Genomic DNA, 27,529 nt, shown 5'->3' with positions numbered 1-27,529 from the left:
AAGTGGGCTGTAGTTCACGAAAGCTTATGCTCTAATAAATTTGTTAGTCTCTAAGGTGCCACAAGTCCTCCTGTTCTTTTTGCGGATACAGACTAACACAGCTGCGACTCTGACACCTGTGCCTGGATTGTCTTTCCCTCCACCCCGAGTGAGAGCAGAGTGAGGGGTTCAGGTTTAGTGACTCCGAGGGCAGCTGGGCTGGGCTGCCCCCTCCCCTTTCACAGTTCAGCCATGCTGATTAAATCTGAACATTTGCCACCGGGAGAGACTTCTGCTGAAATCTGTGGGGTTTTCACTGTGGAAAGGAAGGGCGTGAGTCTGAGGTTTTCAAAGTGCTGGTAAAAGCAGCTCCGGAGACTGAAGCCCTGGGGATAAGTTCAACACAGCTGGAGACAGTGCTGGCTTCCCCCACACCAGTCCCTGCCCATGTGCCCCCGCCCTGCCCCACAGGGACCAGCCCCTAGTAGGGAAAAAGGAACTCAACTTCCAGCCGTGGGAGGGGAGGGTCCTCACTGGTGTCAGTCAGCACAACTCCACTGACATCCATGGGCACTTTGCCACTCCACCCCTTGCTGCACAATAACAATGCTCGTTGGTAGCCTTTTCAGAACGCAGGCACCGTCCACTGGGATCTGAACTGGGACCCTCCCCACTCACTGCATACAAGCCATTGAACGAGCATCAGAGGCAAGCCTTATTCAGGGCAGAGTCCAGCCCCCGGCTGGCAGAGGAACGAGAGTCAGGGCCAGGCACTCGCATGAGACTCAGGAGATGGGGGTCCAACTCTGCGCTGTGCCCCAAACTATGTGACCTTGAGTGAGTCCCCAAGGACCAGATTCACAAGCAATCCCTGCTCCAGTTTAAACACCAGGGTCACAAGCAGAGCAGCTGGCTGCTGAGCATGTCTGAAGGTCTGGTCCCAATTGTGGGTGCTGAACACTGGAAAACCTGTCCCTTAAAAAAAACAAAAAGCCCTTCCAGTGCCTCAGTTTCCCCAGCTAGGAAATGAGGAAATATACATCATAGGGCTTGCGAGCTGGTATGGTGGTGCGGGCTGTATAAAGGTGAGAATGTGCCACTTTCTCAAACATCAGTGGGGACCCGTAAGAGGAATGTGGTAATAATGGGGCCTACAAATGTACCCTAATCATGAGCTCCGCTGTGAGGAGTCAGTGAAATATTAATTGGGCCAGGGAAAAGCAAGACTCCCCCTGTAGCGCAGTGATTGGGACGCTCACCTGAGAGGTGGTAGATCCCGGCTGGAACCCCTTCTCCTCATCAGGGAAGGGGAAACTTGCATCACGTACCTGGTGAGGACCCTAGGCTATGTATTATGCAGGAGAGCCTTCTTCTCCCAGCTGGTTTGTGTCATTCCACGCAGCCGCTGCGTATGCCTACCGGATTGGGCCCCACCGGCGAATCAGGCAGAGAGCACCTATCTTTCCCTGGTTCGTGAATCACAGGCATATCTCTGAGAGCGGGGCGGGGCTTGGCACCGCCTCTCTCATCAGCATCTGGCCTGCTGGCTTTGTGGATCACATTCTTAGGCGCCTCTCCCCACGACTTTTATAGGGCACCTAGGTCCCTAGCTCAGGCTTTGGGGATCACAGTGTTGTGCCTGTGATTTTCTAGGCACCTAAAAGTTAGGCACTGCTATGCTCATTCCTCATTCTAGTGCTTAGTTGCTCTGTGCCTCAGTTTCCCCATCTCGACAGTGGGGATTATCACACCGCCCTGCCTCACAGGGGTGTTGTGAGGAGAAATACATTAAAGGTTATGAGGGCTTTGTTGTGATGGGACCCCTATAAGGACCAGAGAGAGTTGGCCAAAACCCACTGATTTAGGGGAAAATTGGAAAACAAAGGGGGAACCCATATTGTGCTCGGTTTGACCATGTCTGAATAATTACACAAGGTGCCGGGATTTCAGAGACTCCAGCACAGAGATGCCATAGCTCTCGCAGTAATTGTCCGCATCTCTCGGTGAAGCTCCCGTCACCTATCGCTGTTCTGTGCTCGTCAGCCGTCGCCCGGCATAACGACCTTTCCTTCTCGCCACCCTTCCCCTTTCCCCTGCGGATCTCAGCGTCTCCTTCCACTGCGCATTCGACACACACAGCTCGCAGAGAAGGAGAACAAGGGGGGAGAGAAAAATCAGACAAAGGAGACGTCCTCCCAGCCCAAGGGCCGGGCAGACGAGACAGGCCTCCGCTGGAAACATGGCCTGTTCCAATCCTCACACCTGCGGATCAGCCTCCATCTCGAGCGCTGCCCTCCACCGCTGCCTTTTCTCTTGCATGATGGGGAAGCTGGTTAATTCGCTCCAGGGTGGCCAGAGGCCTCCTGTTATGTCACAGAACAGCAGCTCCGCGGAGGAGGTCACTGTACGTGCTGACACTCAGCTCTCCGGGCCCTTGGCGATCGGGTCTTAGGCATGACGGAGCAGCCCGGGACCCCGCTATGAAAAGAGGCTGCGGGGCAGCGTGGTTGGGGGTCTGGAGCCAGACCCTCTGTTGGTATAAAGCAGGAGAACTTCATTGGTGTCACTGGAGCTGGGCTGATTTACACCAGCTGAGGATCTGTCCGATCGTTACCAGGCTGGGCGGTCTCTGGGTCGCTGGTTCTGACCCACGTTAGGCTGGCAGTGAAGAGAGTTTAGGCCCAACTCTTCCAAAGTGGCCCATGGTTTCCGGGGGGCTCTTCTCTTTTCTACGTCCCGCTGAGATTCCTGCAGGCAGCTTTTCCGAGGTGCTGAGCGCCAGGGGCTGCCGTAGGAGCCAAGTGGAGTTGTCAGTTCTGAGTGCCCAGCACCTCTGCAGCTAGCTCCAAGGTGTAGCAGGTTGGATGCCCAGAAACAGGGACGCCCACAAAGCGGGGGCCCTTGGGGGACATACAGGGCTGAGGGATTATCGGCTTCCTTCTGAGCACCCAGATTTCCTATTCGTTTCTCCTTTGAAGAAGAGGTCAGAGGATGTAGGATGACATATTTCTTTTAGTTCAGGCCACGGGGCTGTTTAGGAGCAGTCAGAGGTGACCAGGGACACTGGGCGCCTGACCTGAGACCCTGATTCTCACCCCCACTCCAAAAATTAGATCCCTTAAAGGAGAGCCAAGCTGGGCCCTCAGAAAATGGAGGCATCTGAGATCACTAGGCCCGGCTGAAGATCTTGGCTAGGAGGATGAGGGGTGTCATCTTGTGAAGGCCCCAGCAGTCCTTGCACGCAGCACGGTGCAGGTCGAGAAGGAGGGTGGAAGATCTGTTGTGGTGTTTATCGGCCACATTGCAGCCTATGCTCATGCTGTGCTAACTATCCCGTATCTCCAAGTTGTGGTGATTTACTCCACAAAGCGGCTTCTTGTTCCCTCTGAAATATCCTTCTCTCGGCCATGTGTGACTGGCGCAGATTTGGTTTTGCTGAAGTGTTTCTGCCTAATTCCACTTGTCCAGTTTCCCCCCCAAGTCTGTTTTCCCCTCGGAGTTGTTGGGGACACTGGGGCATGGCCACTAGGTAACTCGAGGGGATGGAAGACCACGAGTGTCGATGAAGCCCCCTCGCACTAGGCCCAGGTGTCCTTGGCCCCCCCTCCCGCCTGGAGGCACTCGCAGCAGCTCTGCGTACTAGGCCCAAGTGTCCTTGGCCCCGCCTCGCCTGGAGGCACTCGCAGCAGTTATGCTGAGAATCTGCAACAGTATGTTGCAGAGTCAGACTGCCTGAAACTAAGCAAGGCCAAACAGGGCAGATATGGAAGAACAATGCTGAATAAAGCAGCTTTATGTATGGTTTAACAAATGATACAGAGAATCAGGGAACTAGCTGGGAACTGGATTGGCTGGCTATATGGATACTTGGGGCAGCTTGCGATTGGATAAGTATGCTGGGAAAAAGGATGTATAAAAGCCCGTGTAACTTCCTGCTCTGTTTGAAGGATTTGAGGTTTTATTCTCCCTGTACCTTTTTGCTGCTGCAAATAAACTTTTCTGCTTCTCCACCCCGTTGTGATTATTGGGTGCAGCACACCGGGTAATGAACCACTCAAGCTGTTGTTCAGCCTCTCGGCCCTGGGTGCCGGCAACAGAGTGAATAATTAGCCCGCTCCTTTGCTCACCACCCTGCCTTTCCTAGGGCGGCTGAAATACCTGCTTCCCAAACACTGGCCTTTGGTCCTGCCTGCTCCATGCCTGAGCGCATCCCTGGCCTCCTACAAGCTAGTGCTCAGCACACACCAACGCCGGCTGCTTTCGGTCACAGGGTCTCTGTGCGATCGGCCCAGGGCAACTTCTCCAGGCCCTGAGCAGAGCCGTTCTGGCTCCTGACAGCTCACACGGGAAGCTCACCTGGCAGAGCCGCTACCTACAGGCTACGAGGATCCCAAGTGCTTTGGGAAACTGAAAAAAAAATCAGACCTCCCCCATATATGCCTTACTGACCTTTGGGAAATGATTATAACCATAGTGATCTCTGGTGGTAACTGGCTGGTGGCCCACTGAACTGCCCTCCTCCTGTGGGAGAGGGCGGGTGCCTGCGTATCCCTGTTGGAATTGCCGTTCAGCCTTTCTGCCCCAAATGAGATCAGGAGCCCGCGGTGCATCCACATAGCGAGCGACCCAGTCATTGCCCCGCAGAGCTTGCAGTCTAAGTGCTGGGGAGCGGGGCGTGGGCAGTGTGGCCTAGTGGACGCAGCAAGCTTCAGGAGGAGGGAAATCAAACCCAGAGTCAGAACCAGAGTTAGAGGGCGGATGCCAGAGCCAAGGGTCAAGCCAGAGACAGAACCAGGAATTGGAGCCCAGTGTCAGAACCGAAATCAGGGGTCGAATGCCAGAGCCAAGGGCCAAGCCGGAGTCAGGGTCCGAGGCAGGGCCTGGAGCTGCGGACCAGAATGGGGGTCCCTGGAGTCAGGGAAGGCAGGAGAAGGGCTGGGTCCTAGGCAGCAGCAGCAGCCCTCAGCTGGTCTCCTAAGAGCAGATCTGCTGATCCCCTCAGCCAACGGGCGGTTTGGCCAATCAGGTGGCTCAACTGGGGCCCAGCTGGACTCGTTAGGCTGGGGAGTTTAAGCAGGCAGCTGTGGGTCCTTATTCCTGACACTAAACACACTGAATGGGCAACAGGCGAGAAGGCAACCAACAGCAGGGAGAAGGAAAGTGACTTGCCCAAGGTCACAGAGCAAGTCAGTGGCAGAGCCAGGAAGAGCCACTCCATCTCCTGCTTCTCCGTCCACAAACCAGGCCACTCTGCCACACACTGACTGCAGAGAACAAGCAGCCCTAGGAACAGGCCACCAGCCCGCTTAGCTCAATGTGGTCCTCGCTAATTTTGCAACTCCTGGATCCAGAATGGGCTTAGCCGGGCTCAGGGGTTGATCTGCTGCCTTTGGTGCTCAAAGCCCTTACAAGAGAGGAGTGAGGTACCGGCACTGAAAGGCAGGAGCAGACACTCGCTCCGCAGTAGCTCACTGGCAGCCCTGGAATCTCTCTTAGCGGGAGAGGGCAGCCCTAGCCAGGCCCATAATTCTTTTATAATCCACAGCCACCATACGATCAAACTGCATTCACAACCATTAATTAATCCTTATGTCCATGCAGACAGAGCCACACCCCTTCCCGCACTCCGAACCCCTTGGCTCCAGCTCGGAGACCCCTCCTGCACCCCAAAACATTCATCCCTGGCCCTACCCAAGATCCCGTACCACCAGCCGGAGCCCTCACCCCCCCACACCCTAACCCCCTCCTCCAGCCCAGAGCCCTCTCCCGTACCCGAACCCCTCATTTCTGGCCCCACTTGGAGCCTGCACCCTGAGTCCAGAGTCCATACCCTCACCCCCGCACCCCAACCACTGCCCCAGCCTGGAGCCCTCTCCTGCACCCCAAACCACTCATCCACAGCCTCACCCCATGAGCCTGCATCCCCAGCTAGAGCCCGCACTCCCCTCCCGCACCTCCCCCTTCTCCAGCCCGATGAAAGTGAATGAGGGTGGGAGAGAGTGAGCTACAGAAGGAGGGGGGATGGAGCGAGCAGTGGGCGGGGCCTCAGAGAAGGGGCGGGGCAGGGGCAGGGCCTTGGGGAAGGGGCGGGGCAGGGGTGTTCAGTTTTGTGCGATTCGAAAGTTGGCAGCCCGAGTGGTTGGACTCAGGCCCACATCATGCAGTGACGTTTGCCCAAGTCTGTGGCCAACGTGGGACTTGAATCCAGACCTCCAGCATCCCAAGTCTCAGACACACCACTGCCCTTCCTCTCTGCCAAAGTTATTGTCTCCCAAAGCTCCTCCAGACGTACCTGGGCCTCTTCAGCTGCCCGTTGGCCAGAACCTCTGGAGGCAGCTGAAGAAACGCCCCCCTCCCTCTTCGCACGGCGGGGTCTGAGCCCGAGTGCCGTGACGGGGGCTGGACGCCACAACCTGGCCACACACAAGGAGAGTGCGTCCAGCTGAGCCGCCCAGACACTGGTCTCCTCCTCGCTTCCTTCCTTCCTGGGGGCTCTGCCACTGCAGAGACTGCCTCCAGTTTATTCTGCTTCATTCAGGCCATAGCCGCAGGTCGAGGTAAACCAGTGAATGGGCTTTGACATGTGAACAGCCTCTTCTTCCCAACCCCCGCCCCCCCCGGACCCCACTCCCTTGGTCCCAGCCCCCAGAGCCCATGCTCCTATTCTTGTGCCCCTGAGGACGGGGAGGCCACAGACGGGACGAGGCCTTCCTAGCTCAGTCTAATGCCACTGGGAGGCGTGGGCGTGACGGTCGGTGGTGCGGAAGTCCTCTTTCTCTCCCTGGAGACGGGGCAGGCATGGTGCGCTCCCCCACACTGCCCTGCTCACATGCCGTGGGCACGGGCCATGCCCTGCCCTGGAGGGACTCTGCTGGGGGCAGAGGGTAGCGTGGAGTTAGTCTCTGTGGCTCCCTCCGCCACGGGTGCCTCTGCCAAGACTGCGACTGATGGCGGGTTTTGGTGGCCACACTTTCACTTGGAACTGGACTGAGACCCAACAAACTCACTCCACCTGGAACAGTCATCGCCTGGGCTAGAACCGAACCAGCCAATGAGAGAGTTGAGATCCTCTGTCCCACTGCTACTGAGTTGTCCAGTCCCTCGGGCTCCTGTCAGGAGGAGGGATATGGTTAATTTCTAGGCCTCCCGCTTGGCGTAGGCGTGGGAACTATGGGTGCGGGGTGGGGGGTGGGGGAGGGCTGCAGCAACCCCAGCATTTATGTGGGGCTCCACTGCTGGCCCTGCGCCCAGGGTCCCAGCTGCCAGCCCCGCACCCACCCCTAGCTGTGGCCCCAGCCTCGGCCCCCTTACCCCTGTCCAGGTCCCCCCCCCTCCCGGAGACACATCCCTGCTCCCGGCCCAGGCTCTGGGGGCGGACAGGTGGACGGGGGTAAGGAGGCTGGCTTTCAGCACCCCACTATTAAAAGTGGCCAAGTGCCACTTGCCGCTCGCTCGGCACAGGCAGGTTTCTCCGGAGAGTGCTAGCATGGGGCTATTCCTCTGAGCTGGTGGAAGGCTTTGCTCACAGAGCGCGTGACACCCAAGGGAACTTTAACCACCAAGCTGAACGCCGACAGGCTGAGCTGGAGACGGACGAACGGAACAGCCAGCCCAAATCGGACAAATAATCCACCTTGGCTCCAGCCGTGCGGTCAGTCCTGGGGTTTCAAAAGCGGGAACATCCTCCCCCTCCACAAGATAGCATGCTGACCTGCGTAATGTTATCACGGGGATTCCTTCCTGCTCGCTGACGTGGATCCATTTATGCTAGAAGCTCGAATATCGATAGGTGGCCCGTGTCATTCCAAAAGAACTTTCTACCCCCTTGGCCTGGCTGCTGAAATCCCGTCTTCTCCATTAACGGCCTGTGTTCTGAATGGGGCCGATGACACGGGGGGGCAGAACTGGCTGGCAGCATTGTGATAACTGGCCTACAAATGTACCCTGATTGTCAGCTCCCCTGCTGAGAAGTGGGTGAAGGTTCCTGAATGGCCGCAAGGCTCTGTTATATAAAGCTGTTTGAGAAAAAGGGAGGCGACGGAGGCTGAATGAATTTAAGCAGAACGGGCCTATTGCTCCTGCTCTGTGATCAAGGAACCAAAACTGGCCTGTTGGAAATAAGGCCTAGCTGGTGGACAGAATCATGAGAGGATGGTCATTCACCCCCTGCCTGTTTGGGGCCTGTAGAAAGAGACTTTGGGGGAGAACATAGAAGAACTTTTACCATCACTGTGGCAGCGGTGGAGGTATTGTTGCCATGACACCAGAACTTGCGTGAGGACATCTGATCGTGATCGCTGCACCAGCAAGGATCCCCCACGTGTGAGGTCCTGCTCTGTTTCCCCCTCCCGCTTCCACTCCTTTCTGCCCCCACCTTCTTCGTGTCTGCTCTGTGCTCTCTCCTTCTCTTGGCTTTCCACCTGACCCTGAACTCACTTTTGCCGCAGGGCACCAGCACCAGCGAGGTAAGAGGAGAGGGCCCATCTAGCTCGGCCTGGCCTGAGAAGGATCAGTGAATGAGAAGGACCTGATCAGACCGACCAGCTGATGTCTCTGACTGGGGAGGGGAGCTGAAGTCCAGAACAACAGCTGTCATGGTGACCTGCCTGCCAGCCCAAAGCGTCTGCCCGTGACTGACCAGCCACCCTCTATCCTGAGAACATCCAGAAAAGCCGTATTCCCCCCACCTCTTCTTTCCTGTCTGTGTCAGTGTTTGCCTGTTTGGTCTAAGAGAGACAAGGTGGGTGAGGTAACATCTTTATTGGACCAACTTCTGTTGGTGAAAAAAACCAAACTTTTTAGCTATACAGAGCTGTGTACCAGGTTTTGTGTAAGGCAGGAAAGTGACTATCATTCCCCATTCAGATGGGAACATTAGAACTAATCCCTTTCTCCCCCATCAGGAAGGGCTGTTTAACCAATATTCACTGCCTCAAAAAGAAAAGAAAAAAAGGACTTGGACGGGTTTTGATTGTTTGTTTTGCATGAACACATCTATCTGAGTTTCAACGCTCTTTATCTCATTTTGACTCTTTCCCTTTGTGTGTTTCAGTCAATCAATTTATAACCTTTGGTCTGAATTTTCTAGTGTGTTTGCCATGGTGCTAAGCAGGCTGAGGTCTCAGTGTACCAAACCCCAGACCTTGTTTAAGATGGTTTAATGTTGGACCATGACTGGGTTATGTTGACACCTTGACTACACGGGCCAAATCTAAATTAATTCAGCAGCAGTGACAAGGTATGGCTCCCAAGTGGGAAAAGCTTTTTTCATAAAACAGAGCCAGGGATCCGTAAAGTCGGGGAGATTATTTTTTTATAACAAAATAAGGTTTTTTAATCTTTATATTAAACAAATTGTCAAGAACCATTTGTCCTCTCATTTGGAGTCTTGTATGGAAATCACCAAAGAGCAAGGTCAGTGTTATACACCTGGAATGCCCACAGTAGGTGGAGGCTGCAGATGTGAATCTTAGTCCTAGTCTCCATTCAAGCTGTAAGAAGAAAAGGAGGACTTGTGGCACCTTAGAGACTAACAAATTTATTTGAGCATAAGCTTTCGTGAGCTACAGCTTATGCTCAGATAAATTTGCTAGTCTCTAAGGTGCCACAAGTCCTCCTTTTCTTTTTGCGAATACAGACTAACACAGCTGCTACTCTGTAACGTATTCAAGCTGTGTGTATCATCATCTGTGCAGGCTCCCGGGCATCCTCCCCTATAGCTGTTGTTAACCAGAAGGAAGGGGGTGCGAGAGGCTGGTATTCACACTCCCCCTTTGAGACTTTGTCTGTATACAAATGTGTGCATAATTTGTGCTGCAACATTGAGCTCCACCTGACTACCAAGAGCTGAAACAATCAGACCGGGAGGGGCCACCTCCCCAGCCAGAGACTAGCTCCAAGTACCTCCAAGTACAACCTGGAAAAGACAATGGTGGACCATTAAAGTTAATGGGAAAACATTGAAGCAACTTGAAGCTGATAAGAAAAGCCTAGTTGTGGAAAACTAAGGGGGGAATTTTCCACACCTCCATAACCATGAGTCATCATGCCATGGGGGGGGGGAAGGGGGAGGAGAGGAGAACAGGAGAGCAAAAGGGGGGGAGGAACCTTTTAAAAACAAAAAACGAGGAGTACTTGTGGCACTTTAGAGACTAACAAATTTGTTAGTCTCTCAGGTGCCAGAAATACTCCTCGTTCTTTTTGCTGATACAGACTAACATGGCTACCACTCTGAAACCTTTTAAAAACAGGCTCTTCAGCCTATAATAAATCCCTTATCTTGAGGAAAGCTCCAGCATACAAAAAATGTACTAGTTTTATGATTTCAGTATTCGTTTGCCCAGGGAAGTTACTGAATTATGAATTTGATTCTGATAGTTATTTCATCATAACTTCCTTTTTCAGGTGCCACTATTCCTGCTTTGGTGTCATGCCCTCAAATTGAAAGAAACAGGTACTATTTAAAAACCTTGGCAAAAATTCTCCAGTTTGCTGTGATAATCAATGAATTGCCTCTGAGAGGAGATCAAGGTACCATAAACACCAAGGATTTAGATCTTACTCTGAACAGTTCCTCAGGAATTCTCATCAACCTACTTAAGTCTACTGCGGGACAAGATCCAAAATTCAAGGATGCTCTGAAAACCACTCTGAAAAATGCAAAGTACACTTCTGCTGCAATTCAGAATGAAATGATTGATGCAGTGAAGAGGATGCTTTTGAAAGTCACTGTTGAAGATACACAGAAAAGTGGCAAGGTAATATCACGTTTCAGGCAGAAGAACTTGACAAGGGTTGCTGTGAACGTAGAAAATGTGTCCACTGTTTTATACTATTCCACTGATGGCAAAACCAAGGAGAGACTTATTGGAGGCCCAATTGCATGGCCTCATCACTGAAGATATTACACAATAAATTTGGAAAGACCTCCATGAACTGGGTCTTGATCCTCAAAATACTTTACGTTCTTTCTCTGATGGCGAGAAAGTTATGTCAGGGTGCAAAGGAGGTGTACAAATGCTTTTACAACACAAAATTAAACAAACAAATACCTTACACACACTGCTTGAATTACCAGTGACATCTGGTGGTTACCTATGTGTGAGAAGAAATCAGCAGTGGCAGTCTGTAGCGGTGCATGGGATTCTTCCGTCCTAAGTGCAGGACTCTGCACTTGTCCTTGTTGAACCTCATCAGATTTCTTTTGGCCCAAAGCTCTAATTTGTCTAGGTCCCTCTGTATCCTATCCCTACCCTCCAGCGTATCTACCTCTCCTCCCAGTTTCGTGTCATCTGCAAACTTGCTGAGGGTGCAATCCACCCTCAGCCCCCTAGCTTAGAGCCACATGGCCAGGGAAGGGCCCGGGGCTGAATGGTGGAGGGAGGGAAGGAGAGGGAATGCAGCGTGTGGGGGGTTTGAGGGTGGAAATCTGGCTATGGTCTTGTTCCGCCTTCCCCTGTTCCCTGGCTTTGCTTTTTGCCTCACATCCACTTAGCCCCTGAGCCAGGCTGCTCCCTACCTGTCTCTTGCTCTGTGTTTGCCCAGCCCAGCGGGCCCTGATCTCAACTGGGGACTCTGGGGGTCCCTGGCATACAAGCGACAGCTCCTGATGTGAAGGATTTCCTTTGGCTGCATGGGTCCTGTAGGCATTTCAACTCCCTGGGCCAGAGCCATCCATGTTCCAGCTCCCGTCCAGCTGGTGGAGTTTCACTGGCCTCGAATCGGGCCCATGATCTGGGCTTCCTGAGGGCGTTTTGCTGAAACTTCCTCCTGCTCACACAGGTCCAGACTGATAGATGTGTAAGGCCAGAGGGGAGCAGTATGCTGAGTAGTCTGATCTCCTTAGAGCACAGGCCATCACATCTCATCCAGCAATTCCTGCATCAGGCCCAGAGCTTCTGGATGAGCTAGAGCAGATCTGTTAGAAAGAGACACCCAGGCCTGAGTTACAGACTCTGCATGATGGAGAAACCACCATGTCCCTAGGTGAGCTGCCCCAGTGATGAATTACCCTCCCCAAGGGCCCCCAATCCTCCCACTTTTTGAAAAGGGACAGGCCTGGCCCATCCACTTTTCACCCTGGGATAACCCCCTGCCCCTCCTCTTCCCCCACCTTCAAAGGCCCCGGCCAGGCTGGAAGCTGGAGCCTGGCCTGGGTAAGAGCAGCCTGGGGAGCTGCAGACACTCCACCTGCCCGGGGTGGGGCGGCCTGAGAGTAGCCCCAGGCCCATGTCCCCTCTCCACCGGCCTCCCCCCCCGGACCCGATTGTGTGAGGTGCTGGACTAACAGACCAGAAAATGGTCCTCAGCCAAATCTCCAGAGTTCTGTCCTGTCTGATGTTAAACGTCCCAAGTGATGGGTCTCCAGCCCTTTCTCCGGGGACACTGTGTAACCCATGTGCCTAATAGGGAGATAGCTCTTTCAGAGTCCCATTGGTGGGAGGTAGGAGTGAGTTGTGTCTTGGTCATTGTGTTTTTTAAATGTTAGAAAATTTTATTAGCATTTTTGGTAACTGGAACTGCTCATTTGCCAGGAAGGATGATGCCATCATACTTCTGCTGGAACCAACACATGGCCTGCTCCTTCCCAATTCTGTACTTGGGGTTTTGTGCTTCTTGTCAGCAATGCTGTCAAGGGTCACTGCCGGATCAGATTTCACTCAGTGGCCCTGCATCCTTGTGTGCCAGGCTGCAACGCCACATTGCAATGCCACTCAGCTTTGCGGAGCCTCTCAGACAGGGGGCCTGGAACAAACTGCCCCTTTTGCCCCCGCTCTGGGATACACCCTGGGTTTAACGGGCATATGGCTGTGGGCAGCACTGCTTTCTCCTGCGTATAAATGGAACCCACTGGCTCAGTTGGGTCTTCCTCTAGTGGCTGGTCCACAAAAGAGGATAACAGCCTGATAGATCAGCTGGTGCTGCCCCTTGTCGGAGTGGAGGACCCTGGCCTAGGTGGAGCTTGGGTCTGATCCAGTCTGGGAATTCGTGGTTCAATCCCATCTGAAATTAGGGCTTGATCCTGCAGGTGCTCAGTGTTTTCACTAGTAACGCTCAGTACAGACAGTAGTAACGGTAACTGGCACCATGCCTGGGGGTGAGCACAGGTAGAATCTAGGCCTGAGAATGCCGGACGGGAGCTTCATCTCTGCAGACGTTAAGCACCTGCCTCACTTCTGGGGCTGTGCTGAAATGTGCATATTGATTGTTTAACATCCGTACTGCAGCAATTCCCAAAGGGGCCAAGCAGGGCCCAGTCCCAGTCCCAAGCAGCTAACCAGCTAATATATAAAATCACTTTATCCATCACTGCAATGCAGCCCCCTCTGGGATGAACCCTAGCAGCTTTTGAACAAGATACAGCAACACTGCAGTAGATTAGATCCAAGAAGGGAAGAAAAGATCACAAAGCATTTTCTGCAGACCTAGGCATTCATCGCAGCGTCTCATATCCGAGTCTTCCACTAACGTCTCCTGGTTTCTTAGTATTTCACAACGGCTGGATTGACCCATCTAGAGTGAGGCACTACAAACCAATGGCTCACTCTGCACATGCTGCTCCTTGACTGATGCTAGAGCAGACGTCACTGGGTCCCGCTTCAGCACCTCCTCCAGCTGGTGCCGCACACTGATCCCAGCGCAGGGGGCTGCTGAGGCGTGGAGCACCGAGGCCTTGAGGAGATGCAGGAGCGAACAGGAGGGGCAGAGCACAAAGCAGCTGCCGCTGTGGCTGGAGAGAAGCAGGGAACGGAACCAGAGAAGCAGCTTCTCCAGCACCGATAAGGTGAGAGAAAAATTGTCCTTAACACGACCACGCCCTCCGGCCAGGGATTACTGCAGCAGGCAGAGTTTCTTCCTGGGAGCGAGCGGGGAGAATGGAGGGGTTGGTTTGTTGGCACTGCCTCTGCTCAGCTGGGCTGCCCCAAGGGGACTGGTGCAGAATCTCAAGGCTTTGCTGGTTTGCTAGACACTGACAAAGTCCTCAGGATCTCTGAACTTTCCGATTCCTGGGGGGGGGGGGGGGGGTGTTGCACACACACACTGTTACTGCTGTTTATCTGCGTTACAGCAGCACCAATCCGGGCTCCGGGCTCCATGTGCTACTAAGCGATGTGCAGACACGCTGTAAAAACACAGTCCCTGCCCTGAAAAGCTCGAAACCCATTTGAATGAGTCCCTGTGGATTTCCCATTGCATCTCCTCAGCTCCAAGTCCGCCTTCAGGGGGATGCTCACTGCCGTGGACTGGTGTCCATGCACTGTCCTACTCCAGGCAGGCTTTACTAGCCGGTAGGCCAGTGGACTGGAACTCAAGACCTGGGGTCTAATCCCAGCTGTGCCGTTGACCCGCTGAGTGACCTGGAGCAACGGGCTTCCCATCTGTTTCCCCTTCCACCTCGATTCTAACAGTCAGCTTTCCAGGATAGAGACAGTCTCTTGGTAAGGTCTGTACAGTGCCTGGTGCAATCTTGGTTGGAGCCTCAAGGTGTTACTGTACTCTGAATAATAAAGTCACTTGGGAGGCTCCCATGTTGGGATGGGGGCCTTTGACGGTGATCTCTTTGGGGCAGGGACCACGCTTTGTCTTGTAAAGCGCTAAATGACTAACGAAGCCACAGAGATGGGAGCTAGAGAGAGACGAGCTTTCAGTTCTACAAAGCTCTCAGACTAATTGTTTGAAGATTCTCCAAGCTAGTTTGAGTCCCAAACCTTTTTCTCCCCTGCAATTTAAACCAATCCCCCATTGTCACCTAAAAAGGAGTCTCTAGCTGAAGGAGTTCTGGGGTATGGACTTGGAATAGACTGTTCCCTGCAAGGTTTGGCTGGCACCTGCTGCTTCCTCTCCGCACTGTATGTTGTCTGCACTCATTTCTTCTTTGAATATTCCTCTCGGCTCCATTCTTCACATGCTCGCTCTGGATTTGCTTTCACTCTCTGTTCCTTTCCCCGCACTTGATTTCTTTCTCTCCCACCAGCTCTTTATCAAAGTCTTAGGATCTCTCTTTCAATCATTATCTGCTTCCACTCCAATTCTCACTGTATATTTTCACTGGTCTCTCCCCTCTGCTCCTTTTTGCAGCCTTTCCGTAGTGAAACACAAACCAAGTCAAACTCTGGAATGGGCTTAGAGCTACATTTAGAAGGCTTAGCCCATCCCCACTGAAAACGTACAGGCAAAGCAATGGGGTAGCACCGCCTCCTGGATGCTGCAGGTTAATTATTAATTTGGATTTCGGCAGTGCCTGGAGGCAGAAAAATCGTAAATGTCACGGGCTGCTCAGGGGTGATTCGGAAACCAGGAGAAGGGTCCAATTCTGTAAGTAGATACTTCCTAATAAATAGCAACCCCAGATCTAATAGAGATTTGCGGGTGCCTTGATTGCATGGGTGCCCTCGTGCACGACAGGGAAATAGGGATAAAGTGGACAGAGATTCTAAAACCCTCTAGGTTTATTATTCCCTCCCCCCGGCTCCGCCATTAGTAATTTGCCAGCTGCAGCAGCTCAGTGCCTGCTGGGTTCAGTAACTGCAGCTCTTCAGATCTGCTAGGACAGCCCCAAACTGCACATTTATTTCATAGAGAAGCTTCCCAGCAATAGGGCCAGCCAGGGCTACATTGTGGTTAATGTTTTTCTGGTCTCCAATGAACTGAGTGGTTGAATGACAAAGACAATGCCTATCTCTTTTATTTACCCCTTTCAGGTGCCTTACTCCAACTCATAGACCAGCTGAAGGACCCTAACCCCTGGTCGGCAGTCCGGCCACCCCATTTCACAGCAGCTAACACACCCAGGGGTGGCTCTTCCCTTGACTGCAGTTGCAGGGGAGGGAACTACCCAAGAGAGTTGGGTGGGAATAACTCTGGCTGAAGGAGGGGCTGGATCCCACTAGCGTGACACCCGGGAGGCAGGAAGATGCTCACAAAGGGTGGCTGAGGGACCTGCCATACTCCGAGACGCTTGCCTGACGTGCCATCAGTGACGCCAGTCAGCCCCTGCCATGGGCTGTGGGGGCAGCCGGACGGACGGCCTGGAGCCGAGGTACCGGGAGAACTGGACCAAAGAGACGGAGTCTACCTGGCTGATGAACACAGATGCCGACATCCCGCTCTCCGCCCTCCAGACCATCCCACAGGAGAGCTCCCCTGGGGCTGCCTTTGACAGGGAGAAGAGCACGATGAACTCAGGTAAGACAGCAGGCCATGCTCAATGGCAAGGATAGGCGCCTGGCCCTCTGGGGCACTCAGTCATGCTGAGATACCTCTGAGGGTGGTGCCATGCCCAGAGGGTAGAACAGAGGTCCCCAAGCAGGGCTGGTCAGAGCACTTGCTGCTGGTGGCCTGCGGAGAGCGGGCTGTTTGCAGGGTGCTGGCCGCTCTGACAGGTCTCCAGGAGCTCAGTGGCATGGAAAGGAGCAGGGTATCTTTTAATGCCTTCCTACCGGCTGGTGCACATGCCAATTGCTGTAGGTGCAGCGGGGGGCCGGGTGGGCCGGGCGGATAGGAATGGGGAGCAGGTCCAGCCAACGGAGAGGAGGAGGGGCCCGCACAATGGTGAACGGGGGAGAGATGGAGGCCACAAGTCACTCTCTCTGAGCTGTGGTTTGCACCATGAACACGTTGTCCCCCAGTTTCGATAGGAGCCCCACGCTGGGGGTTGTGGATGGACAGGGTTAACGCTGTGAACACCTCAGTCCAACCTGCAGTGCAGAGCAAGCCGCTGCCCACCTGCAGGGGATGTCCCTCGGGACAGAACGGTGTGAAGCAACAGCGACACCTCGTGGTGCACAGGGCAAGCTGCAGCGTCTTGGTAACGCTGGGGCAAACTCAGGCCAGGTGAGAGCCGCTATACCCACAGGCCTGCGATACCCACAGGCTGGATCCGTTCCCGGTCTCCCTGCTGCACAGCTTGATGGGAACAAACTGTGAGGTGTTTTGTATTGACATGGTGCCTTATAGATTCATAGACTCCAAAGCCAGAAGGGACCATTATGATCATCCTGTCTGACCTTCTGTATAACACGGGCCAGAGAACTTCCCCCAGATACTGTGTGTTTGAATTGAAGTCTGGGGAATGGCTTGGTGAAAAGAAGCAGGGGAAAAAAATCAGGCCTTTTAAAGAAGGGGGGGAATGAAGGGGGCTATAAACCCAAGGTATCCCCCTTTCGCGGGAGGAGGAGTTGTGTGTTGTAAGGTGTCCCCTTGAGTCTGGCTTCCACCGTAAAATGAACATCAGCCTGAAAAATTTTTTTAGAATGTGCTGATCTGCTCTTGCTCAGGTTTGCCGCCATGGATATAGCTTGGCAATCAAATTTGGTAACCAGGTTTACAAGAATCCCTTGGAAAGTTGGTGAAATAAAACCTAAACTGGCCCCAGAAGCAAGAGGGGAAAATGAACCATCAGGGGAAACTCTGAGTATCAGTCCAGGAACTTTGATAGGGCTCAATTCTTATGTGCATCCAGGGTCTGATCCAGAGCCCACTCAGGTCACTTCCAAGGATCTGCCCTCTAGACTGCAAGCAACAGTGATTCCCCATAGGAAAGCCATCCTACAGGCCATCTCTTACTGTGCTCTAACTCAGCCGGAGTCTGCACAGTGATGTGCGGCCAGGGGAGTGACCTTGCACTCCCTCAGGATTGCTACCGATACTTAAGGGTGTGATCTTGAGAAAAAGCCAGCTAACTGTCAGATGAAAAACTCAGCACAGCCCATGTCCATACCCCCATGACTGTCTCTTCCTTAAGATGTCAAGCCCCCTATTAAATTTGCTGAGTCTCTGGGGGCTAGGGAATAAAGCTGCTTTCACTGGAGCAGAAAGGCAGCTTGAATACATGCCAGTTTCCCCCAGCTTTGGTTTAGGCGAATAGGGGAGGTTTTGCTAATCCCATTACTTGGGGCATTTAGAACCAGACTGGACCAATCGGTAGCAAATGAGCAATACTGACCAAGTCTGCACCGGTCCTAGGGAAAGGCGCAGATGAGGCCAGAGGTCTCATCCATCTCGACGTGCTATGATTACATGAGTTCATTGAGTTCCGCATGGGTAGAGCACAGGAGAAAATGCACAAGCTGCAGTATAAAGGAGGATAAAATACCCCTTTTAAGGCATCTACCAACAGCATGGTGCAAAGATTTGACCATTCCATGCAGATCTGTCCTGATCCTTAGATCTAATAAATAGCATGACCAGTCCTGGCTCTCTCCCTTAGCAGCCATAATCATTTACAATAATTTTCACACCAAGTTACCCCACATCCTGATAGCAAGTGGTTCCTTTTGCTTCTGCTGAGATCTCGGGGGCAGAATGTGTAATTCAGGGAAGAAAATGATCAGATCTGCGAGCTTTCCTGCTGAGAGGATTTCATGGCTTCTCTTCCCTGATCCCAGCCCTAAAAATGAAATAAATCGACAGAGACACACTGTGTTCCATAGAGGTGCTGTATGTTTGATTCAGTTCATTGCATCCATATGCAGAGCAGCCGTGACAGCATAACTTGCAATGAGGCAGAACTTGTAAAACAATATTGCTATTACAGTGGCATGTTGGGGTTCCAATCTCGGTTGTGCCTCAGTTGTGCTTGGCCAGTGGTCCCCAAACTGTGGGGCATGCTGCCCTAGGGGGGCACGGAGGAATGCTCAGGGGGGCACGGCAGGGCTCAGGCCAGCCCCCATAGAGGGTGGGGAAGAAGTGCCACCCAGCCCACTCTGCCCCCAGTTCCACTCCAGGCCCCGCCCCCAGCCCCAATCCTAGTCCCTGCTCCCGCTCCTCACCGTGGCCCCAGCCGCAGCTCCGAGCCCCACCCCCGACGACGGCCCCACTCCTGGCCACAGTTCCCAGCTCCCGATGGTGGCCAAGGCTCCGCCCCTGGTCCTGGCCCTGGCTCCCAACCACAGCTCTGCACCCACTCCCAGCCTGGCCTCCCCACTGCAGCTCCCGGGGAGGGGGGACACAGACCGGGTAAGCAGGGGAGCGTGACTGAAAAAGTCTGGGGATCCCTGTGCTAGGCCCTGCACATACACATAGCAATAGGCAGTCCCTGCCCAGAAGATCTTGAAGCCTAATCAGAAAAAGTGTGGGGAAAGGGAAGTCTTGTGCCTATTTTATAGATGGGGAAACTGAAGCCCAAAGAGACTGTGAACATTTAAATCGATAAAAATAGAGGGGAAAGGCTTAACATAAACGTCGCTATCTGTCAAAATTATTAAAACAATCTGCCAAGCCTAGCTGTCATTTTATTTTGTAATTTTGAAATACAAAAATGGTTTTGAGATTCATTCTATTTCCAACACTTCACGGCAAATGAACTCCAGACTGGTGAAAGTAGGGACTGTGCAAAGAATTCACAGCTCATCGTGCTCTTCTACTGTGCAAAGAATTTGAAGCCAGATTTGAAGCTTTTGGCATTCCCTTTCAGCTTGGAGATGGATCTCATTTCATACCAAAGAGTCATTTCAGCAAAATAGTGCCCATGCTGAGTTTTTGAAAGGGGCTTGTTTTCACTCAGAAATGGTCCTCTGTGTTTTAATTAAAAAGAACAGGAGGATTTGTGGCACCTTAGAGACAAACAAATTTGTTTGAGCATAAGCTTTCGTGAGCTACAGCTTATGCTCAGATAAATGTGTTAGTCTCTAAGGTGCCACAAGTCCTCCTGTTCTCTTTGCGAATACAGACTAACACGGCTGCTACTCTGAACCCTGTGTTTTAATTGTGAGCCTTCATTTTACATTAGCGGGAAGCACAACTTTGAATTGGCTCAAAAAGTATTTCTTCGTTTTCCATTAGGAGATTTCTTTGACGATGGGATTCCTAACCCAGCGCAGGCCTACTTGAAAGTTTGCTCTGTGATGTCTGATTTGTCCTTGAATGAAGTCAAAGCTCCAGCTGGTGGAAGTCAAGTAACCCACAAGCCATTGAATGGACTCTCGCCCTCTGGAACAACACTGCAGAAAAAAAGTGTGCTCTGTACTGAGGAGGTGAGGTTGTTTCATAAGATGGAGGTGGGCTTCACCAGGAGATGCATGGGTAACTTCTCAAGAGATAAACCATGGGTTCGTTTTTTCAGTAGGAGGAGCTCGTCCCTCTGTCAGCACCGACCACAGTGCCCCAGTATGCTGTGAGGAGCAGAGCGAGGTGGAAAATGGTTTCCCCATCCTGCAAACAGTCGAGATTTCAAAAAAATGTTCAGTTCCACATTAAGAAGAAACTGAGACCTTCTGAAATTTTTCACAAACAATGAGGGAGAGCAAGAGAGCCCAGAACACTCACCGGGGATGTGATAGACGCAGGTTCAAGTCCCTGCTTTGCAGGAAGGTGTTGAATCGAGGTCTCCCACATCCCAGGAGAGGGCAGTAAACCCCAGGCTACAGAGTCAGTCTCGGCAGGCCTCTCAATACGTTAGTTGCACATTATAGAAATCACAGCTCCGACAAGAGTCACTGACTCTATCCGTTAGGAAACTCACCTGAGATGTGAGAGACGTGAATTACGGCACTCCCCACATCCCCAGGGAGTGCTAACTATGGGGTTGTTGGCCTCTCTCTTTCTCTCTCAGATTTTGAGCAGAAATTCCATCCTGGACCTGAGAAACCTTCCAACCCAACCCTTTGCTGGGAAAAATTCCAGGTGTGATGAATTGTCATTTCCAATTAAAAAAATGTTTCATCAATATATTCTTGACCAGCTGTAGTTCGTCAGCACTGTGTGGAGGGATGTACCTACTTGTAGATAGGGTGGAGGGGAAGTGACCGTGTGCTATGATGCAAGTGATGGGGGAGGATCCTATCTCTATGGCTTAAGATGACCAACCTCCTCTCTCCAAGGGAGCACATTTCTAGCTGGAATTTTGAACAACACCCGACTCTTTCGGGAGACCTAGCAAACCCTGAAACATAAGCTTGTGAGACAAACTTCACCTCCACCGACTTCCATCAGTCCGTCTAATGGCCTCCTCTTCCAGATGTTGCCCAAGGTCCCCCGGGAGCTAGACACAGAAATTTAAATCTAGGCCAGGCAAAATGTGCTGAGAGGTACAATTGTGCCGTTTCTGTAGGCTGGGGTAGGGGGAGACACAGAGAGAAAAGCGCTGCTATAACAGTTAATCTCCTCCAGCATTAGTGAGTCACTTCATGTCCCCGCTTTCCCACATCTGTCACACAATCCCCAGCACTCCTTGATGTCCCAGGCATGTGCCTTCAGTCCACAACCCTTGCTTTTGTTACTGCCAGGGGTATGCTCCTCCCAAATACTTGATGACTCCAAGAGCATCCTCTCCAAGTTCCCCATTTCGAAAGGAGGTTCATGCTGGTGCCTGACACCCATGGCAGATGGAGCTTTTAGCTGTCCCTAAACCAGGTCCAGCAAAGGCAGCTGGAGCACAAACTTCCCCCATGCACGTGTAAGGTAGTGCCAGGCTGCAACCACTGTCTGCTCTGCAAGACGCACCCATTCCACTGTCACCTTCTCCTCCATGGGTCTGTTCCGTGCACCTGCCCTGTCTTGTGTCCCACCCAGACTGTGAGCTCTTTGGAGAAGGGACCATCTTCTTGTGACTCATTTTTGTGCAGCGGACTCCTCTTCCCTGACTACAGCCATTACGTGCTACCATAATGCAAATAAACTAAAGTAAAAGCTCCCCCGTTCTGGGGAGTCTGACCCAGGGGGAAATGCATGAGAGGGGAGTTCAGGCTCTGTGGCCCATTCATTCCTTGGCACCTCTGCTGAGATGGCCGACAAATGGTCATAGAATCTGTAAAGTCCCCCAAGAACTGGACTGAGGCCAATGTCTCACTTAGGCCACTGAACAGCCATCAGCTGGGGGCAGCTTTCAAGCACTGCTGTTTCCTGTGTGCTATTCAAACCATCCTCATTAATTATTAGGTGAGCTCTTAGAGGCCCCAAAAGCTAGATCAGGGCCCCCGTGTGCTGGGAGCTGGACAAACACAGAGTAAGAGGCAGGCCCTGCCACAAAGGCAAGTCAGACAGAGTGAGAGGGGAAGCAACATATCCAAGGTTACGCCTCAGGTTAGTGGGAGAACAGGGACTAGAACAGAGCTCTGCTGAGTTCCAGTCTGGTGTCTAACCCATGAGATTGCACTGCCTAGTGCCTAGGGGCTGCTATGCTCCATTTACAAGCACTCTGGAGGGCAAGACAACCTTGACAAATTGGAGAATCAGTCTGAAAGCAACAAGAGAAAAGTCAGTAAAATGAGGGCAAAGTACTGCACTTAGGAAGGAAAAGTCAAACGCAAACCTACACAATGGGGAATAATAGACGAGGGGGTCGTACTGCTGACCAGGATCTGGGGGGTACAGTGGGTCACACACTGAATACGAGTCAGCAATGTGATGCAGTTGTGAAAAAGGCTAATATCCTTCTGGGGTGTATTGACAGGTATGTCCCATGTAAGACAGGAGATAACTGTCCCACTCTGCTCAGCACTGGGGAGGCCTCAGCTGGAGAACTATGTCCAGTTCTGGGGGCCGCACATTGGGAAAGAGGTGGACAAATGGGAGAGAGGCCAGAGGAGAGCAACACAAATGAGCAAAGGTTGAGAAAACCTCACCTGTGAGGAGAGGTTACAAACACTGGGCCTGTTTAGTCTTGAGAAAAGAAGCCTGAGGACGGACCTGGTAACAGACTTCACATCTGTTCAGGGCTCTTACAAGAGGACAGTGAGCGATGCTTCGTTGTGTCCACTGAAGGCAGGACAAGAAGCAATGTGCTGAATCTGCAGCAAGGGAGAGTTAGGTTAGACATTAGGAAAACTTTCTAACTCTACGGGGAGTTCAGCTCTGGAACAGGCTTCCAAGGGAGGTTATGGAATCCCCGTCACTGGAGGTTTTTAAGAGCAGGTTGGACAAACCCCTGTCAGGGCTGATCTAGGTTTACTTGGTCCTGTTTCAGCGCAGGGGACTGGTCTTGATGATTTCCTGAGGTCCCTTCTACCCAACTTTATTCCATATGATTCCATATCCCATAAGCACCTATCAATGCCCCAATATCTCCAGTCCCCACCCTGCACCTCTACCTTTTGCTTATTTGTTTGTAACCAGAAGAGGCCACTGGTCTGGCTGAATTCTCTCCATAATACGCTACATTCCGGCCACGTGGAATCATCCGGCTGCCTTGGTACCATTGCTGGGGGCCCTGGACTGGCATGGCACCAATGATTAACCTTCCCTCTCCTTCCTTTCCAGACCAAGTGGCGATCCAACCGCATGGCCAACAAGCAAGTCACCATCATGGTGACGCAGAACATCCAGCAGATCGACACATCAGGGAGAATCATAGGGACCTCCTGCACCACCTATGGGCTGGCAAACCCTGTGGGGGAGAAAGGAAAAGCCTAACTCCGATCTTTCGTCAATGTTTGGGCTCTGACAGGCATCTTGTGGGCTAGCAGCAAAGACCACCTGCCCTGACCCAGTAGGAGATACATTAACACTCCTTCCATCTTGATAGGCTCCTAGAATAATCCCTCCCAGTGCTATATGCTTTGATTCAGGTCCCTGGTGCCTACTCAGCCCATTGGTGTGTGTTGGGGGGCATGTGCACAGACTGCTATTGATCTCTGCGTAGCAGGGCTTATCTCTCGCTAGCTGACTCCATGAGACCCACTGCCTTTTGAAGGAGTCTCTGCAGAGCCCAAAGATCTGAGGAGCTAGACAAGGCTCCCCACCCCGCCCAATTCCTGCCTAGGAATGATCCTTGGACGGATGGACGAGAGGACAGAATTGCACTAGCAAGCTCTGCTGACAACAGCCAAGCACCACCGTGTGGTCAGCTCTGCAGTTCTTCTCCTTGCAAGGGATATTTCTTGGGAAGGAACACCCCCCCCCCCAGGCTGTGGTTTCCCTTTGCAAAAGCAAGGAAGAGTCTGTCCCCTTCCCCAAGAGAATGGGGGCAGCTGGACGCTGGCCTTCCACACACCGGAGGCTCCAGGACTGGGGACTCCATTCTGCATCACATGTCACCAGTAGCTAAATTCTGGCTGCAAAATCTACACTAGAGAGGAGGATGTGAGAGATGGATAGAACACAGCTGGTTTTTCAAATCCCTGGTGGACACTGGCTTGTACGCTGAACCAACCCGGACTTTGATGATAATTATAGCAGTTCCACAGAGCCACTCTCCGAACTAGACCCACCTTTTAATCTTTGCTAGTCAACACCTGTCTGTAACCGAGGTGTGAAACGCTCATTAGCACTCCCTCAACCCTCTGGGGCCAGATCTGTCGCTGGGGGAATTCGGCTTACCTCCACTGCAGTCAATGAGGCTGGGCCAATGTGCACCGGCTGAGACAGAATGACTGGCTTTCTCCACTCTGCAATCAGTCACAGCTCTATTACGATCTGCCCAGTGCCCTAGAAAATGCTGGTACTAGACAGAGAGATGAGAGAGATGAAGGCTGGGGCTCTTATAGGGAACTAAGGTCCCTCCCAGTGAAATTCAACTCCCTTAGGCCCTTTGAATCTCTCAGCCAAGGCCCCTGCCCCAAGCACCATACAATCCAAGAGCTTGATCCTGCAATCGCTGTCCACCAAGCACAATGCTTAATGCTGTCAGGGGTCTTCTGGACAGTGCAGTGCTCCTGGAGTCAAGCGTTTGCACAGCTTGACTCCAGTATCTCCAGCCCTAAGGATCTCGACGAGAGGTGGGGGAGTGGGAGTGGGGGTGGGGAAAGGAGAATGAGGATTGATACGGTATGTTGGTGTGATCCCTTAGGGCTGTAACGTGCATGTCTTGGTTGGTCCATTTGAAAGTGGCTGTGGATCATATATGGAACTCCACCCATTTGTATCTGGGTGTGAGCACCAGCTTCTGGGCAGCTGCTCCCTGGCTTGGAGACCTGGGCTGCACAGGCCCTAGAGAAAGCAAAGCCTTCTGATCATGGGGCAATGTTTTGGGCCAGGGGAGAAGGCAGGAGGTGAGGATTTAACAGGAGCGAGGGAACTGGTGTCAAGAAGGAGGTTAATGCATTGGAGAGGGGTCAGAGAAGAGTCTCAAGAATGATTCAAGGATTAGAGAACCTGTGCTGGAGCAGAGGTGGGCAAACTGCAGTGGCCTGTGGTACCGTCCTGCCTGGCTCCTGAGCTCCTGGCCCAGGAGGCTCATCCCCGGCCCCTCCCCCGCTGTTCCCCCTCCCCCGCAGTTACTCCACCGCGCAGGCAGAGGGGCTGCGAGCTCCTGCCGCTCTGAGCGGCATGGTAACGGGGTGGCAGTGGGGGAGGGGTTGGGTAGGGAGTCCTGGGGGGCAGTCAGGGGACAGGGAGCAGGGGATGGTTCAATGTGGCAGAGGTTCTGGGGCGGTCAGGGGTCAGGGAACGGGGGGTTAGATAGGGTGTGGGAGTCCCAGGGGGCCTGTCAGGGGGTGAGGGTGTGGATAGGAGTCAGAGGGGCAGTCAGGGGACAGGAAGTGGGGGGGTTGGATAGAGGGTGGGATCCCGGGGGGGGGGGCAGTTTGGGGCGGAGGGTCCCAGGAGGGAGCAGTCAACGGACAAGGAACGGGGGGGTTGGATGGGTGGGGGGTTCTTAGGGGGACAGTCAGGGAGCAGGAAGTGGGAGGGGGCAAATAGGGGGCAGGGGCCAGGCTGTTTGGGGAGGCACAGCCTTCCCTACCTGGCCCTCCATACAGTTTCACACCTCGATGTGGCCCTCGGGCCAAAAAGTTTGCCCACCCCTGCGCTAGAGTGACAGACTGAGCCCCTTGAGTCTATTGAGCTTAACAGAGAAGGTTAAAGGGTGACCTGATCAAAGTCTGCAAGTACCTACATGAGGAACAAATATTTAATCATGGGCTCTTCAGTCTAGCAGAGAAAGGGGTCACATGGTCCAATGGCTGGAAGTTGAAGCTAGACAAATTCAGACTGGAAATAAGGTGTAAACTTTTGATGGTGAGAGTAATTAACCATTGGAACAATGTACCAAGGGTCATGGGGGAGTCTCCAGCACTGACTATTTTAAAATTAGGATTGGATATTTTTCTGATAGATCTACTCCAGGAACTATCGGGGGGCAGGTGTCTAGCCTGTGTTGTACAGGAGGTCAGACAAGATGATCACACTGCTTCTTTCTGGCCTTGGGATCGATGACTAGGAAGAAAGGGACATGACAGTGTGGGGAGGGGGGAATGATGAGGAGGGAAGGAAGGAGGGAGGAGCAGGGAGGGCAGGAGAGTGAGGCTGCCAGCGGGAGATGGTTCAGAGGATGTTGCCACAAACAGCCAATGAGTAGAGAGGAAACAGTCTCCAGAGTGCACAGGTAGAAAGCAGAATTTGGTGCCACCCTTTTGGGTCCAGGAGGCTGTGAAGATGCCTCCTCCACCATCGTCCTGTTGCTGCTGCCCTGAGCTCCTGCTCTTGGGAGAGGAGATCTGTGATTGCAGGGGCTGGCTTCAGCCCACAAATAACTGGGAGGGGACAATGGGGCCCTGGTTCCCTGGTCCCCGAAACCCTCCAACCCATTTCATGTGGCTACCTAAATATCCACCTTTAACATCCAGCCCCAGGTGTGGCGTTTAATAAAAAGCAACATAGGGAAATAAGAGACGACCCTACAGTTGAGATCTGAGGTTGGGGAAGAGCCATCAAATGGGGTTAAAACCCAGAAATTCATAGGACGAAGGTTGTTCAGAGTCATGGGAACGGATCCTTTCAGCCAGGTTTGTTTGCAGCTCTCTGCTTCCCCCTTTGCTCTTGTATTCATTTTGTCTCTGCAAAAATCAAATCCAATTAAAAGAGGGTTAGTCGTTTCCAGAGGAGTGTATTAAAAGCAGGAGTTCGGGGAGTGACGCTTTGCTTCACCTATTACTCTTTTAACATAGCGATAAATATTATTTCTCCACCATGGTCAAAGCAGACCAGTGTGGGTGGTGTCCTGGTGCCAGCTGACGGAGGTACTGCTCTAGCTTAACGGGTGGTGTTTTGTGCTGCAGGGCTCCAAATCGAGCGCAATGTGTAGCTCCTCAGGTGAATTTCTGATACAACATGGGATACTTCGCTTTTCCAATTGTTGTAGCTTCCTAGCAGTCAGGAAAGATTTGGGGCCAGGGCCTCAGCTGGTGGAGGCATGCTGATTTCTGCGGGCTGACGATCTGACCCTTGGTTCCCTTGCTGGGAGAGAAGTCCGTGCTTACAGGCTCGGGATGTTTGCTCCTGCTCTACCCTCATGTTCAGCATCGACATCGCTCCAGTTAGTGCTTCCAAGCGGGAACGATACGAAGCAGCAACAGCAGCAGGGAAGCTGAGTTCGCTGCCGGCTTAAAAGCAGCTGGGTTCAAAGCACTCTGCTCCTCTGTCATAGCTGCTCCCCCAACCTCTTAGCAGCCTTTAAGGGCACATTCCTTGGCTGCCACACCAGATCCCCCAGTCCTTGCCAGTCAGGCTCAGGCTGAACAAAAGGGAGCCATGCTAGCAGCGTCAAAAGTAACACCTCAGGTCTGCTTATGACCGTCTCAAAGAGCCTTGGAGACAAGCGGTGCACAGCCGGTGGTGATGGCTGTCTCAGTTCACCCCTGCAAAGGGCAAAGGGTGGGGGAGCTCCAGAAAGGTG

General features: G+C 52.7%; 1 protein-coding gene across 3 annotated transcripts; it reads left to right on the top strand.

Annotated features, from left to right (window-relative positions):
• Positions 1-13,362: 13,362 nt before the first annotated feature.
• Positions 13,363-25,270, top strand: LOC125633220 (brain and acute leukemia cytoplasmic protein-like). 3 transcript variants are annotated; one of them, XM_048842207.2, is made up of 4 exons: positions 13,363-13,762; positions 15,681-16,164; positions 19,762-19,952; positions 23,176-25,270. In XM_048842207.2, the coding sequence occupies exons 2-4, from the start codon at positions 15,978-15,980 to the stop codon at positions 23,326-23,328; spliced, it is 531 nt and encodes a 176-aa protein (XP_048698164.1). In that variant the 5' UTR covers positions 13,363-13,762; positions 15,681-15,977; the 3' UTR covers positions 23,329-25,270. The 3 variants fall into 3 exon arrangements, with proteins under 3 accessions (XP_048698164.1, XP_048698163.1, XP_048698165.1); XM_048842206.2 differs by lacking the exon at positions 13,363-13,762 and adding an exon at positions 15,219-15,294; XM_048842208.1 differs by lacking the exons at positions 13,363-13,762; positions 23,176-25,270 and adding exons at positions 15,219-15,294; positions 20,042-20,646.
• The last annotated feature ends 2,259 nt before the right edge of the window (positions 25,271-27,529 follow it).

The sequence above is a fragment of the Caretta caretta genome, chromosome 3 (assembly GCF_965140235.1).
Source record: "Caretta caretta isolate rCarCar2 chromosome 3, rCarCar1.hap1, whole genome shotgun sequence".
NCBI lineage: Eukaryota > Metazoa > Chordata > Testudines > Cheloniidae > Caretta > Caretta caretta.
This window is presented reverse-complemented; position numbering and strand designations above follow the sequence as displayed.